Here is a 16,979-nt window from a genome sequence, read left to right as displayed (position 1 = left end):
AACTTATTCTATCTAGTAATCTCTGAGTCTGTTCCTGAATCATTCAAATGTATTTATTTATTTTATATTTTCCACATATCCTAATAGCTACAAAGTAAGGCATTCTTCTATTTTCTTTTTAAACATTCTTTGTTCTTAATGCAAGAAGAATGCACTTTTTTCCACATCAATATTAGGAACAATTTATCCTTACTTATTTTTTGTGGATTTTTAAAAAAATTGCATTGAATTTATAAACATTTTTGGAGAACAGATATCCTTATGAGGTTGTTGTCATTTCAAATATTCTGATAATTATTTCATTTATACCATTCATTTTTAAATTAAAGTCTGTTTTTCTTCTTTGTTAGACTAATACCTGGGTTTTAAATTCATTTTTAATTGGATATTGGTGGGGGGTAAAGATATATTGCTCTTACTTCTCTTTTCATTTCACTTTTTGCTAACTTCTTATTCCATTCCTTAAATTCTCCTTCTTTCCCCAATGATTTTTACTTTTTATTTTGAGACAGGGTCTTGCTAAGTTGCTTAGGGCTTCTCTAAATTGCTAAGATGGGTCTCTAAATTTAGGTTCTCCTGCTTCAGACTTCTGAGTCACTGGGATAACAGGCCAGTTACACCACACTGGGCTTCTTCCATTCTTTTAGTGCTAAGCAAGCACTTTGGCCCTGAGCCATATCTCCAACTCCTCAATGCTTCTTCCTTTCATCAGCGTTTATTATTGGACTTACTAGGTGGCTTTCATAAGCATAGTTTTAATTCTTATGACTCTGAGGGATTAGGAGGGCCCAATCATTTTCAGAATTTTATTGTTTAAATACCAAATTAAATGAAATTCATACAACTTTCATACATCTATACAGCTAATATATATTCCTGTAAAAACACTAAAAATCAATTGAAATTTCATGAAGCAGAGGGAGAATAAGATTCTTAAGGGAATCATAGCTTTCACCTATTTCACAATGGCAAGTGAAATTCCATTTTACTATATCATTTAATTCACGATACTTCATTTTATGTGCACATACAGAAATGTATATGCACACTAGCACTATATGTATGCTACTTTCTAGTTATCAACATTTCTACCTATAATCCTTCATTGAGCTGCCCACTTACAGGTTTGAGACATTATAATTTTAAAAACAATGAGGCATCTATAAATCATAAATACAGATCTATTGCTTCTTGTGGATACCTGAAGAGGCCACACAGCATTAGTGATATTTACTTTTTCATTGTTTTTCATGCTGGGAATTGAACCCAGGGCCTCTCACCTGCTATGCAAACACTCTACCACTAAGATATGTGCCCAACCTCTATATTTACTCTTAATAATGATTAGGAAAGAAAACCCAGGTAATCTTTAACAGTTTAAATCTTCATTCTGATTTCTTCAGAAGTTTTGTCTTGTATTATTCTGATTAAGATTATTTTATTCAGGGTGAGACTTCAAACTATTTTATGTTTTAGTAATGACAAAATAACAATATTAAGCTAGTAAACTTGGAGTATTTAAACAAGATAGCAACATGAAAGTTCAGAATATTTTAAGATACTCTTCCACAAAAGCATCATCAACAATAAAAAGGAAAAATTACTTAAAACATCATTAATATTTAATGTGATAACTTCACCTAAAATTAATCTCCCATGATACTGGGAGTTCAACCTGGGGCACTATATCATTGACCTATACCCCCAATTCTTATGAGACAGGGTTTTCCTAAATTGTAGAAGCTGCCCTTGAAATTGTGATCTTCCTGCCTCAGCCTCTGTAGTCGCTGAGATTACAATTGTACAACATGAAGCCAAGCCTAAAATGGGTTCTTGACAAACAATATATCTTTTCAAAGTTCTCTAGTACTGAGTTTGGAGAGAGAGACATCTTTTTACCATTTATGATGAAAATTTTAGAGACCAGTAGAATTAATTCAATATACCTTCAACTCATATTCAACATTTTTTAGTTTTTTGCTTTATTGGTATCTTGAAGGTGTGCAGAAACAATTTACACATATTGTGACATTTACCCTTTTGTCAGGGGGTGGGAGCTGGGAATCAAGCGCCACACCTCAGGAACATATGCACTATACCACTTAGGTACATTCCCAGTCCCATGACATTTGCTATCAATATTTTAGTTTACATCTCCAAATGATTAAGAGTGTTTTATTGCTTAGTATACACCATGACAACAAATTAAAAATAACTTCATTAAAACGCATTGTGGCATGTGTTTGTAATCCCAGTGGCTTGAGAGGCTGAGGAAGGAGGATCACAAGTTCAAAGCCAGCCTTAGCAAAAACAAGGCACTAAGCAACTCTATGAGATTGTGTTTCTAAATAAAATACAAAATTGGGCTGGGGATGTTGCTCAGTGGTTGAGTGACCCTGAGATCAATTCCCAGTATCAAGATTGAAATCACATATTTTTTACAAAGAGCAGACTATATTCTAATATCATTATAGAGTCTAAAAAGTTTTTTAAAGTAACCTTCAGAAGAGCATGATAAGTAATAATGCATGCAAATAGAGTGCAAACTAAAATCTATTACAAATTAGGAATTAAAATATTTGCAGAAATAAAAGTATCTAAAGTTTGCTTACTACCTCAAAAGATTAACATTTCTAAATAATATTTTTTTATTGACCATTGAATCCAAAGCTATTCGTGAAGTTCTCTTTTTCTCCCACATTCCTGCCAATATCATGTACTTCAGGATTGGGGATATTTGGCTTCAGGAAACTGAACTCACTTATTCCATTACCTCCCATCAGACACACTTCATACTGGTAGCTTTGAGACAGTGTCCCGGTGCCACTGACATCCACCAGGTGGCCAGGAAAATGGCCCTCAGGTACCGAATACACACCCAATGGCGCCGCCCTGTGCCTCCTGCACAGCCTCACCGCCACGAACACCAGCACAGAGAAGAGGAAGAGCGACGACACAGAGGCCAAGGCGATGACCAAGTAGACAGTGAGCGAGTCCCCCTGCGCGCGTTCGGGTGCCACTTCAGGGAGCGGCAGGTAGGGCTGGGAGAAGCCATCCACCAGCAGCACGTGCAGCGTGACGCTGGAGGACAGCGGAGGCTCGCCATTGTCCTTGACCAGCACCACCAGCCTGTGCCTGGCCGCGTCGCGCTCACTCAGCAGCCTGGTGGTGCGCACCTCGCCATTGTGCGCCCACACGCCAAACAGCCCTGGCTCCGTGGCCTTGAGCAGCTGGTATGACAGCCAGGCGTTCTGGCCCGAGTCTCCATCCACCGCTACCACCTTGGTGACCAGGTAGCCCTGCTCTGCCGCCCTGGGCACCAGCTCAGTGCAGGGCGCAGAGGCGTTCTGCAGCGGGTACAGCACGAAGGGCGGGTTGTCATTGTCGTCCAGCACCACCACTCGCACCAGCGCCTGGCTGCTGAGCGCGGGAGAGTCTTGGTCTGTGGCGCCCACGTGGAACTCGAACGCCTGCAGGGCCTCAAAGTCCAGCGACCTCAGCGCGAACAGCTGCCCATTGTCTGCGTTGATGGAGACCAGCGAGGCAAGGGGCAGGTGCGGGTCCTGGGTTGGCAGCAGCGAGTAGGTGATCTGGGCATTGGTGCCTGAGTCTCTGTCTGTGGCGCTGACACTGCCTATGTGCAGGGCGGGCTGGTTGTTCTCGCGGACCATCAGGGTGTAGGACACTTGTGTGAAGGCAGGAGCATTGTCATTGACGTCGGAGATGAGGACGGTTATGCTGTACTCAGTTTTCAGCCTTGGTGTCCCCAAGTCTGTGACCGTGATGGTGATGTTGTACTTGGCTCTGCTCTCTCTGTCCAGTGCTTTTTCAGAAACTAGAGTGAAAAAGTTTTTGAAGGTGGGTTTCAAGATAAAAGGGAGGTCATCTTGAATAGAGCAAAGGATCCTTCCATTGTCCCCAGAGTCTTGATCTCGGACACTAAAAAGAGCCACGAGGGTCTCTGATGCATTCTCTGGTATTGTCTTTGTAATCGATGAAATGGTTATTTCTGGTGGGTTGTCATTTATATCTAATACTTTAACTAGAAGCGTGCATTTTTCAGAGAGACCTCCACCATCTGTTGCCTGAATATTTATAGAATAGGACTGTATTATTTCAAAATCCAGTTGTGATCTCAAATTAACTTCCCCAGATATTGAGTTGATTTCAAAGGTTTTACGAATATCTTCTGAGGCATGGAAAAATGTGTACCATATTTTCCCATAATTTCCTGAATCTAAATCCTTAGCAGAGATGGTGATAATCCAGGAGCCAATGGGTGTATCCTCCTGGACCTGCACTTCATAGAGACTCTGGACAAACTCAGGGGCATTATCATTGATGTCCAAAACTTTGATGAGAACCAAAGTTGTCCCAGACCTGGGTGGAGATCCACCATCCAGTGCTGTGAGTGTCAATGTAAGCTCAGGTGCCTCCTCATGGTCTAATGCTCTATCTAGCACCAGTTCTGGATATATCTTTCCATCTTCATTGTCTTGAATTTTAATGTAGAAATGAGAATTTGGGCTAATTGTATAGTTTTGGAGACTGTTGCTTCCTACATCCAAATCCTGAGCACTTTCTATTAAGAATGTAGATCCAATAGTAGCACTTTCTGATATTTTAATCAGTATTTCCTTGTCCAGAAATGTAGGGGAGTGATCATTTATATCTCTGACATGAAGTTCAGCCCGAAAAAACTGTAAGGGGTTTTCTAATACCACTTGAAAATGCAGCACACAGGGCTCAGTAGAGCCACACAGCTCTTCTCTATCCAGTTTCTTATTTAAGAGTAAATCTCCAGTCCTCAAATCAAGGTACAAATGCTTTTCATTATCATCAGACACTACCCGAGCCTCCCGTGAGGACATCTCCTCTACCTCTAACCCTAGGTCTCTTGCCAAATTAGTCACAAAAGAGCCAATTTCTGTTTCCTCTGCCACAAAATAGCGTGTGGATTCAGTATCTGCCCATGACAACCCCAGAAAAACAAAGAAAACCAGGACTTGCCTTTTCCGTAGAGTGCATGCCCCTCTGATCCTCATGGTTCCTTCAGGCAACCTTTTTTTTTTGTGTGTGGAATAATATTAAGTTCAGTCCTAATTTTGGAAGCCAAAGCACTGATATTTCGATAGGATTACCCCTGGAAAATATATAGCCTTCCAGCAGTTCTGTAAGTGAAGCTGCTTCAATACCTCTGAGTGGGTTCGATGGTCTCTGTCTCCTAAATAATGGAGCCCACAGTGCTAGCTGTGTATCGTTTTCATCTTATCCTGTAGCGCCACCATGTGTCTCTAGAATTTTTTTCATTGAGAAAATTTCCTCTTTGAAAAAGAAATTTGTGAATACATCTGGAGTATTCAAAAACCAATCCCATATATCACATATTTTTCCTTCCGAATACTTCATTAAGTATCTATAACAGAAAAGGCCTTTTAAAATATTATTACAACATCACTATCACAATAAAAATATTTAGCAGTAATTCTTTGATATAATTTATATGTGGACTCTGATTTCCCCCAGTTCTCACCAAAATTTTTGTTTTTGGTTTGAATCATAATCCAAACAAGATTCATATTCTGCACTAAATTATCACTGCTTTGAATGCTTGATACATGAATCTCTTAAAATGTCCTGAACTGAAGAAATAATATTTTTATTCAGGTAACATCTTAAATAGCAAATATTGACAGTGAACACAGTGTATATTTGTAACTAAGTTCAGTCAATTATAGTTAGTAGCATATTAGTTTTTTCATATATATCAGGAAAAAGATCACACAAAATTTATTACATGCCCAAGGCATGGAAGTATAAGATTCTGAACTTTTACATTTAACATGTAAGATCATGTACAAATAAGATAACTTTTGTTTCTATGGAGCTCAAAGGCTAAAAATTGGCAGTAATTAAAATGTGTTACAATGATGCAGGTTAATTATAATATAGAAATACCTAGAAGGGATATATGTATTTATGTACCATGGGAACTGCATAGGACCATAGTGTCAGCATTAGAATTCTGCTTGTGCCACTCACTCTATGCAAACATGGGCCAACTTTCTGTTTTCTTATGTGTAAAACAGGTCACTAATAGTATTTATTAGTGCCCTAGGATTATCATAGGGATATAAAGAGTTAACATTTACAGATTAATCATATGTGCTGGTTAAGTGTCTGTTAAATTAATTAAAATATTGGATTGGGGTTCAACTCAGTGGAAAGACATGTGCTTTAAATGCACAGTGCAATTCAGGGTTGAATTTCAGCACCCAGAAATAAAATAAGACAAAATAATTAAAATCTAAACTACAGATTTCTACCCCAGAATTATTCCCTAAACAATATAGTATAATAACTATTTATACAGCATTTATATTGTATTATTATAAATAATCTAACAATGATTTAAATTATACAAAGGGATGTGAATAGGTTATATGCAAATACTGCTCTATTTTATATAAAACTTCAGTATTTGTGGATTTTGATATCCATAGAATTAAAAAACCATTCTCCCACAGTTGCCTGGATGACTGTATATGGAGAGTTCTAGGATAATCAAGCAAAGTGACAAGTGTCAAGTGTTAAAATTGACAAGGAAGAAAAAAAGAGCTTTACTCAGCACTCTGAGAAATCCCTTAATTTAGAGGAGAGAAGAAAAGAAGTTTCTTAATTGACAGGGAGGGCCCAGAGTTCAAATCATAAAAATGAAAGCAAGAAAATGAGAAAGAATAAGCAGTAGCAAATGCTTTGGAAAAACCAAGAGAAAGGCAAGTATTAAAACTGCCTATTGGATTTAAGAAGGTGATCACTGTGGATTTCTGCTAAAATCTGTACTTCATTTCTTCTGTAGTAATAGAAATGTACACATGACCACTAGATACCTGTCCCAGCATCCCTTGTATTTAGGTATAGTCGAGTGAACTCTCTCACATATGGATTGTGAGCATAATTTCTTTTCACTTCCAGATCTGGATGTGCCTCTTCCCTCCAATAGCTATAGAACACATATATGGTAGTGACAGTCCAAAGGGAATGTTGGAACAATTACTTGGAAATAAACTCGATTCCAGAAGGACTATTAGGAGCAAAGCTGTCATATATATCTAATCATGTACATTGGAAATGTCACATGAAAGAGACATATAAGTTTTATAAGCTATTGCATAATCACATCCCTTAAAATAAATCTGTGGTAACATTTACAATAGCATTTTCAGTAAAGTGGTTGCAGTGCAAGGTAAGATTGCCCTTGGTTGAAAAGTATAAGAAATGAGGAATCAAAAATGAGGGTAGATAAAACTTTAAGGGAATAAAAGGCTATGGGTGGAAGAAAAAGCTTGGTAAAGTAAAAAATTTAACTTAATAGTTTAAGACCAGAAAATGAATGAATTTAAAATGATGATGTGTAACATTCAGTAGAGATGGAGAAAATTAAGATACAGAAGATCAAGTCCATATGAGGCCCCTAGAAGGTGAATATAGGAAGAGATTGTATTTAGGTGGGAGGGAACTCAGTAGGACAATGGTGTTGGTACAGATGTTGTCAAAGGTGTAGACTTGGGGACAGGAAATAATAATTTCCATCTGATGGAGTTTATTTTTCTTTAAGGTATTAGGCAAAGTCTAAAGTAAGTAGATTTTAAGAGAAAGTTGATTAGCAAAATTGTAAAAGGATTTATTGGTCTCAAAAGCCCAATTAGACTTGGATATGATAAATTTATAGTGGCAATGGTATGACAATTTTTATCTTATAGAGTGCAACAGCCCAGGTGTAAGAGGGGGGAAAGGAGGCAATTATATTCATCTAGTGTGAAGTTTCATCAAGTGATTTTTGGGAGGGGAAATTTAATAACAGAATGAAGGATATAGGCATGAGAGTGAAAAGAAATGGTAAACAGGGGAACTGGCTAGATAGAAAAGGAATTTAAAACTAGAGGAGGGTGATTGCTTGCTCTCTCACACACAAACACATCTTCACACTCTTTTTATTCTCTTTGATCACACATGCTAATCTATGTTTTCATTCCTCCACAGCCTTTGGAATTCTTGGGAAACCCAAACATAGGGGCTTTTCCCCCTTTACTGTTTTTTAGTCAGGTCATTGAAGGCAAGAATGGTTAGTTGGTCCCTAAATCAACATAAGACAAAACTTTCTCTTACAATGCTTTGAATTTCTATTTTAAAATTAAAACCCAACCAGCAATTTGGGAGGCTGAGGTAGAAGGATCACTAGTTTAAGTCTAGCCTCAGCAATTTGTTGAGGCCCTAAACAACTTGGTGAGACCCTATCTGAAAATAAAAAATAAATAAATAAAAAGGAGCTGGGGGTGTGGTTCAGTGGTTAAGAATCCCTGGGTTCAATCCCTTGTACCAAAAACAAATAAATAAATAACCAAAGGGTTATCTTTCAATAATTCTCAATGCTCCATATGTATCACACTTTTTTTTGAAGTGCTGGGAATGGAATTCAGGGCCCCATACATCCTAGCCAAGCTCTGAGCTACATCCCCAGCCCTGTATCACACTTTTATATCTCTAAGAAAAGTGCTTATCAAACTCTGGATTGCTACCCCTTAGTAAACCAATTTCATGACCACACTGAAAGCTTAAAACAACGGAACAGAGAGACTAAGAATTGTTTATAAAACATTTATTTGTAATATATCAATGTTGATGACACATGCAACCTAATTTTACTATTGGTGGGGAAGAAATTGAAAATAAGTACTCAGTATATGTACATTAAAATTAAGGAGAATACAGGGGAAAAATACACATTAGCACAGAAACTCACTTTATACTCTGCAAATTCTCAGGTTCCTGAATTCAACTGGGTTGAATCCTAGCTTTGTAATGTTAGTGAGACATCTGGAAAATTATAGCTTCATATTTGAAGATTATATGAGTGGCCACAATATCAATGTACCTTCACAATCCTTTTCCAGGATGAATAAGCCTTCTTCCTTCTTTTCCTCTTCCTCCTACTTATTTGATTTTGTTTTTTCTTTAAAAAATTTGGGGACTCAAACCCAGGGCTTTACCACTGAGCTAGCTATACCCCTATCTCAATCTCTTCTGGCCTCTTATAACTAGATTTTTAGACTAAAATTTTCTTTCATACTACATGATTTTCAAAGTGTTTTTAATAGTAATAAAGATTTTAAAATGTTAACTAAATGTTTTAATTTAAGAAACATGATATTTGTGACTAGTAACTATTATTAAACCACAAGAAAACTACAAAAAGAAGAGTGTAATGAAGAAATTTTTGAACTACTTCCAAAGTGACCTGATTCATTTTACCATAAACATAAGTGTGTGTGAAACTTTAACTGGAGAGAAGGATATGGGCAAAAAGTGACTTTTTTTTAAATGTAAAGAGATTTAAAAATTAAGACCTCCTGGGTTAGAGAATAAATGCAATTATGACTACATAAACATTTGCATAAAAGCAAGGATGAAAAACACAATAAAAAGAGCATTACTACAATTTAAAGTGCATGCAAATTGAGGGAAATAAACATTTGTATGTGCCACAAAGTAAAATGCATATGAAATATCAAATCAATTATGGTCACTGAATATTGAACCCAAAGCTACTGTTGAAAGGAGGAGTTTCCTCTGTTTCTTTCCCAGACCACTGGGGTGAAGGGTTGGGCATAATTGGCTTTAGAAATTTGAACTCATTTGTTCCAGTACTTCCCCTAAGACACACCTCATACTGGTAACTCTGGGACAGAGTGCCAGTGCCGCTGACATCCACCAGGTGGCCAGGAAAGTGGCCCTCAGGCACCGAATACACACCCAGTGGCGCCGCCCTGCGCCTCCTGCACAGCCTCACCGCCACAAACACCAGCACAGAGAAGAGGAAGAGAGATGACACCGAAGCCAAGGCGATGACCAAGTAGACAGTGAGCGAGTCCCCCTGCGCGCGCTCGGGCGCCACTTCCGGGAGAGGCAGGTAGGGCTGGGAGAAGCCATCCACCAGCAGCACGTGCAGCGTGACGCTGGCAGACAGCGGAGGCGCGCCATTGTCCTTGACCAGCACCACCAGCCTGTGCCTGGCTGCGTCGCGCTCGCTCAGCAGCCTGGTGGTGCGCACCTCGCCATTGTGCGCCCACACGCCAAACAGCCCTGGCTCCGTGGCCTTGAGCAGCTGATATGACAGCCAGGCGTTCTGGCCCGAGTCTCCATCCACCGCTACCACCTTGGTGACTAGGTAGCCCTGCTCTGCCGCCCTGGGTACCAGCTCGGTGCAGGGCGCAGAGGCGTTCTGCATTGGGTACAGCACGAAGGGCGAGTTGTCATTGTCATCCAGCACCACCACTCGCACCAGCGCCTGGCTGCTGAGCGCAGGCGAGCCTTGGTCGGTAGCGCCCACGTGGAACTCAAACGCCTGCAGGGCCTCGAAGTCCAGCGCCCTCAGCGCGAACAGCTGCCCATTGTCTGCGTTGATGGAGACCAGCGAGGCGAGGGGCAGGTGCAGGTCCTGGTTTGGCAGCAGCGAGTAGGTGATCTGGGCGTTGGTGCCTGAGTCTCTGTCTGTGGCGCTGACACTGCCTATGTGCAGGGCGGGCTGGTTGTTCTCGCGGACCAACAGGGTGTAGGACACTTGTGTGAAGGCAGGGGCGTTGTCATTGACGTCAGAGACGAGGATTATTATGCTGTGCTCGGTTTTCAGCCTGGGTGTCCCCAAGTCTGTGACCGTGATGGTGATATTATACTGGGCTCTGCTTTCCCTGTCTAGGGTTTTCTCCGTTTCTAGGGTGTAGTAATTCTCAAATGAAGATTTCAGTAGGAATGGGAGGTCTTCTGGAATAGAACAAATCGTTCTTCCATTTTCTCCAGAGTCTCTATCTCGGATACTGAAAACCATGACTGCAGTCTCAGGGGAATTTTCTGGGATTGGACTGGTAATTGATGACACAGCAATTTCAGGAACATTGTCATTCACATCCATTACTTGTATTCTGACTGTAGACTTTCCAAAAAGTCCTCCCCCATCTGTGGCTTGAATGATTACTGAGTATGATTCAATTGTTTCAAAATCCAAAGATGCTGTTAAACTAATTTCTCCAGACTTTCGGTTAATTTTAAATGTCTTTTGAATATCTTCTGAGGCATGAGAAAAGGTATATGATATTTCCCCATTTATTCCGGAATCTAAATCCCAAGCAGTGACAGTGATAACCAGTGAACCAAGGATGCTATTCTCTGGAATCTTCACCTCATAAAATGGTTGCTGAAACTCAGGGCAGTTGTCATTAATGTCTACAATCACCACCCGAACTAAGGCAGTCCCAGACCTGGGTGGGGACCCACCATCCAGAGCAGTGAGAATCAAACTGAGTTCCTGCTGCTCTTCATAATCCAGTGCCTTGTCCAGAACCAACTCTGGGTACTTCCTGTTGTCTGGATTAACTCTCATTTTAATGTGGAAATGAGAGTTGGGGCTTATTGTGTAGCTTTGTACAGTATTCATTCCTACATCTAAATCATTTGCACTTTCTAGTAAGAACACAGCACCAACAGGACTATTCTCTGGGATTTCTAGGAGCATTTCTTTTTCCAAGAAGATTGGAGAGTGGTCATTTACATCTCTTACTTGAAGCTCAATCCGTAAAAACTGCAATGGGTTTTTCATTAATACCTGAAAATGCAGCACACAGGGCTCGGTGGAGCCGCAGAGCTCCTCCCGGTCTAACATTTGGCTTAAAAGCAAATCCCCGGTATTTATGTCCAGTTGCAAAGACCGTTTGTTATCATTAGAGACAACCTGAGCTCCCCGGGAGGACAGCTCACCCACCTCTAGTCCTAGGTCTTTTGCCAAATTGCCTACAAAGCTTCCACTTTGCATTTCCTCTGCCACGGAAAAGCTCCCAGGCTCAGAGTGCGCCTGAGATATTCCCAACAATACAAAGAGAAGTAGGACTTGCCTTGTCTGCAAAGTATCTTCTCCTCCATTCTCCATAGCTCTTTGCCAGAAGGCTTCCTGCAGAATTGATTCAGCTCCACTTTGCCGTTCTGGGAAACGTGTTTCTGGATTTGTCCACTTTGGAAGAATATTGTAATCCGATTGAATGGCTTCTAGGTTGCCCCTTGTTGGCTTGTTCTGTCTTCCCTGTTCTCCCTGTGCACTGATTAAGCGTCCACAATGCCATCCAGTGAAATACATATATATTTTTCCCGTGCGGATATTATCCTGCAGCGCCACCATGCGTCTCCACAGATTTTCACAGTTTGAAAGCTACCTAAATTAAATTCACATGAATGTCCCATGGAAAGAAATGTCTATTCGTTGTTTGATTACAAATATATTCTTTCACAATTGTTTTACATCATTTATAATTTCTGATTATGTTATCATTTGTTTTAAAATATTTACTATGTATCCCACTCTTCACACAACCTAATGTGCTCAGTGTTTGGGAAAACAGAAATAGAAGATGTGATTCCTGATCCCCAAGAGTTTGTAATCTTTCTGGGAAGATTATGAACCTGAAACAAGGAGGGTAATATAACTCACTGCCAAGCTGAACGAAATTCCATCACTCTTTGGTCTGCCTAAGGTACTAAAGGAAAGAGACTGTATCCAATGGTAATTTAAGTCTTCTCAGGGAGTATGAAATTGGATTAACAATGAAATGGCATATATTTATATAGTTGCTATAGTACATTAGAATATTTATGTAGATTTCTCTAATAGAATGAATTGTGAACTGGTAGAAAATTAAATAAGATGTTGGGATAGGACATATGATAAAACCCACAATTTAGTTACACTTTCTCATATCTTACAAAAAATTAATAGCTACACAAATGCAAACATGTTAGTTTCATTTAAAGCAGTCTTCTAAAACTAACTTCCTTTAGGTTCCCAAGACTCATTCCCACATCAACTAAGGCTAACTACTTTCTTTTTCATCCCAGGCAGAGAAAGTGGGAGAGAGTCTCTTTCCCAAATAAAACAAAAACTTAACCTTTACTCTGATTAGATCAAGTACATGTTTCTGCTACCGAAGAAGTCATTGTTTCAAGAGGTATTGAAAACATTACCAATAGAGCTTTTTGTTCTGGAATTTGAAGACCTATGCTTGTACTTACTTTGTTTAACTCTGTCGGGAATCACCTCTAAACTTGAGGTAGTGTTAGTCCTAGCCAAAGTGCATGGTTGCTACATAATGAAGGTGATAGTTTGGAATATATGCTAGAAGTTCATTAATCGTATCAACTATAGGAAATCTCAAAATTATACCAAGAATGGATAAACAAAATCCCTAAACACAATATAATTTTAAAAAACTAAATTCAAATTATGTTCTATAATATGTAAGCTTTATGCATGGTTGGAAAAATAGATAAATTTTTAATAATAAAAAAGTTTACAAATTAATTATTGTAAACTTTTTTATTATTAGATTGATTATGCAGCTATCCTCCTTCCTTTAAAAATATCTACTGGGCTGGTATTGTGGCTCAGAGGTAGAGTGCTTGCCTCCCATGTGCAAGGTCCAGCATTCGATTCTCAGCACCACATACAACAATGAACAACTGAAAAAAAGGTATTGTGTCCAACTAAAACCAAAAAACAAATATTTTTAAAAAATATACAAAGATGACAAAAACTTAAAAATCAACTTTAAAAGGCTAAAAATACACAAGTGAATATACATTTTTTTAGGACAGAAATCAGAAGAGAAGAGTAACTCACAAGTTCCAAGAAATGGCTAATTTTCCTGCATTGAAAAGACAAAAATAGTGAGATTGTCCCACACAATCCCATGTAAAGATTTAGATGAATCAGGTGCATAAGAAGACTGAAATTACTTAGCAGCTATAAAAGTTATTAAAGTACATATATAGGAATGTTGAATTCTCTGTTCCTCTGACCATCCTACAGAGACAGGAAAGTATCTCAGGGCTAGTTTATTCTATGGAGAAATTAAATGAGACTTTTTCTAGTCTTGGAGATATAGGCAGGATTAAAAGCAAGTGTAAGGAAAAAGTAAGAAAACTTTTCATTTTGAATGGTGATACTTATATTACCTTCCCAGGCAATGCTCTGAGGTTGTAGGACATAAGGTATATAACTAACTCCCACTCCCACACAGTGGATATTCTAGAATTCTAACTCAAGAATATGAAAAGCCCAAATACTTAAACATACTGATATTTGTGGTCTTCCAGGGTAACAGCCCTGTCCTTTTATGGTTATATTAGATTGATGCTCTGCCATCAACAGGATTTATTCACTCACAAAGTATTGATTGCTGGCATTTTAAAATAGCATCCTTCTTAAACATAAGAGGATAGCTAAGTAACACAAGACATTTGAGGAGAAGCCTATTATAGCATGAAATATAAAGGCCCAAACCACTACTACCTCTACAAAAAAGGGAATGAGAAAACTCATGTAATAGAACATAAGAAAGTGGGTGTGATGGTGCACACCTGTAATCCCAGTGACTCAGAAGGCTGAGACAGGGAGATCACACAGATCAAGGCCAGCCTTAGTAAGTTAAGGAGCCCTTTAGCAATTTAGTGAGATCCTGCCACAAATTTTTTAAAAAGAGCTAAGGATATACTCAGTGGTAAAGCACTCTGACTTAAACCCTTTCCCCCAAAAAATGTTAAAGAGGGAGAGAGAGATGATAATGCCTTTGAAAATGTCCAATTAGTTGGGCTGGGGACGTAGCTAAATGCTAGCATGCACAAAGCCCTGGGTTCCATCCCCAGAACCTAATGAAAAAATAATAAAAAGAGATTGTCTGACTAATATCTACAAAGAATTAAAATCTAATAAAACTAGTATATTTTTTAGAATTTAGAACTTACTTCATGCTACCCATTGGTCTAAGTGCTTCATACATTTCCCCATTTAATCTTTGTGCTGTTTTTCAAGTTTTTTTGTACATTTTGTTTTGTTTTTGCAATACTGGGGATTGAACCCAGAATTTCCAGCATTTCCAGCATGATTGGCAAGTGCTCTACCAGAAAGCTCTATCCCCAGTCCTACACATTTAAACTCAATAGCAATGGTATGAAGTATACATTCTTATTGTAAGATAAACAATAGATTCAGACTTAAGTGTCCTTACCAGCTCAAGTTCTTTCGTTCTCTGATACATTCTCATTATTAAATGGACACATAATAACAATACTGCATAATGTATGTCTTGAATAATACATCTTAGGGATTAAATTAATTATAGAAGGGAGAAGAAATTACATTTATAAAAAAATGCAATCCAGGTGCTGTGGTGCACGCCTGTAATCCCAGTCGCTCTGAAGGCTGAGGCAGGAGGATCACAAGTTCAAAGCCAGCTTCAACAAAAGTGAGGCACTAAGCAACTCAGTGAGACCCTGTCTCTAAATAAAATACAAAGTAGGGCTGGGGATGTGGCTCAGGGGTCAAGTGCACCTGAGTTCAATCCCTGATACAAAACAAACAAACAAACAACAACAACAACAAAACTATGAAAAACTCTCAGAAAACCAGAAAGAACTCTTAAAAAATATTTGTCAGATGAAAAGAAAAACTTAAAAAGATTAAATCATTCAATTAAAATGTAGAACCAGAGACAATAAGAGAGAAAATATGGAAGGACCTTATAGGGCCTTATTGAATCAACAAGGAAGTCTGATAATTCAATGAAATTCAGTGAGAATGTAGATAACTCAGGGGAGAAATTGTATTTAAACTTAACAAGAAAATTTCTCAGGGGGCTGGGGATGTGGCTCAAGCGGTAGCGCGCTCGCCTAGCATGCGTGCGGCCCGGGTTCCATCCTCAGCAGCACCACATACCAACAAAGATGTTGTGTCCGCCGAGAACTAAGAAAAAATAAATAAATGTTAAAATTCTCTCTCTCTCTCTGTGTCCCCCTCTCTCTCTCACTCTCTCTTTAAAAAAAAAAAGAAAATTTCTCAGAACTGAAACCAAATGTCTAAATGTTAACAGAGTACACCCATGTGACCATATTAATAAATACAGCCTGTACTAAGTTATTTTCAGAATATAAGGGTAACGTTTTCCTCATACTATCAGAAAGAAAGAAAAAAGAAAAAGGGAGGGGGAGGGAGGGAGAGAGGGAGGGGAGCACATAAAAAGAGAAATCAGAATGGAATCAGTCTCTGGAACAATTCTATGCAATCAATAGAAGGAATGCTTTTGAAATCTGAGGAGAAATTATTTTCAGTCTAGAATTTTATACCCAGTGAAACTATCAATTAACTGGAAAAAAGGTGACTTCACAATGCAAGGTCTTAAATAATTATTTAAACTCTTCTGCATCTGTTTTGATGAAGGTATTGAGAGATATATGTTAGCCAAAAGAGAATAAACTAAGAAAGAAAAATATACCTGATTTTATAATGGGGGACTAACACAGGAAAACATTAAAGGGGAAAAATACCTAGGGTGATAGCTTATATAGCAAATAAATGTAAAGGAAGCAGAAATATAGATGAAATACCTCCAGGAAATAAACATAATTGGTAGGTATCTGATATATTTGAATATTTTAAGGAGAAAAATAGCTTTCAAGTAAAGGATAGTGTAAAATATTCATTGCAGTTAATAGAAAATGATGCAAGTGCAAGTGCTCTAGGAAGAATATTTTTCAAGAAAGGAAATACAATCATACAACACTAACAATATGGACTTTAACTGATAGTTTAGCCTTTAAAAATATGTGAAAATTCTATTACGAGAATAGGGGAAAGGGAATGTGCAGTGTTTGTCTATATTGTTGGGAAGTAAAAAAGTTAAATCCTTTATTTATTCTAGTAAGAAATAATTAAAATTTAAACAATATTAAGACAGCCTAAACCTACTATTTAGAACTTTGAAATCAATTTTAGAAGAAGCCACTGTGTAAAAGGTGTCTGGAGATATAAGAAATTACTTTTTGTTGTAACTTTTCATTCATCTTGATTTTAAACCTGAAAATAATATGAACTTACAAAATAA

General features: G+C 38.3%; 2 protein-coding genes across 2 annotated transcripts; both read right to left on the bottom strand.

Annotated features, from left to right (window-relative positions):
* Positions 1 to 1,958: 1,958 nt before the first annotated feature.
* Positions 1,959 to 5,630, bottom strand: LOC101964548 (protocadherin beta-14). Its single transcript, XM_005324259.4, has one exon. The coding sequence runs from the start codon at positions 5,043 to 5,045 to the stop codon at positions 2,649 to 2,651; it is 2,397 nt and encodes a 798-aa protein (XP_005324316.2). The 5' UTR covers positions 5,046 to 5,630; the 3' UTR covers positions 1,959 to 2,648.
* Positions 5,631 to 8,642: 3,012 nt separating this feature from the next.
* LOC101964276 (protocadherin beta-12) lies at positions 8,643 to 16,942 on the bottom strand. Its single transcript, XM_005324258.4, has one exon. It carries the CDS (start codon positions 12,224 to 12,226, stop codon positions 9,584 to 9,586), a length of 2,643 nt encoding a protein of 880 aa, XP_005324315.3. The 5' UTR covers positions 12,227 to 16,942; the 3' UTR covers positions 8,643 to 9,583.
* Between the last annotated feature and the right edge of the window lie 37 nt (positions 16,943 to 16,979).

Source organism: Ictidomys tridecemlineatus, chromosome 1, assembly GCF_052094955.1.
Source record: "Ictidomys tridecemlineatus isolate mIctTri1 chromosome 1, mIctTri1.hap1, whole genome shotgun sequence".
Lineage (NCBI taxonomy): Eukaryota > Metazoa > Chordata > Mammalia > Rodentia > Sciuridae > Ictidomys > Ictidomys tridecemlineatus.
The sequence above is the reverse complement of the archived record's forward strand: the minus strand, read 5'-3'. Positions and strand labels throughout refer to the sequence as shown.

Coding starts and splice junctions, on each gene's coding strand:
- LOC101964548 (XM_005324259.4), bottom strand. CDS start 5,045: ATGAGGATCAGAGGGGCATGCACTCTACGGAAAAGGCAAGTCCTGGTT.
- LOC101964276 (XM_005324258.4), bottom strand. CDS start 12,226: ATGGTGGCGCTGCAGGATAATATCCGCACGGGAAAAATATATATGTAT.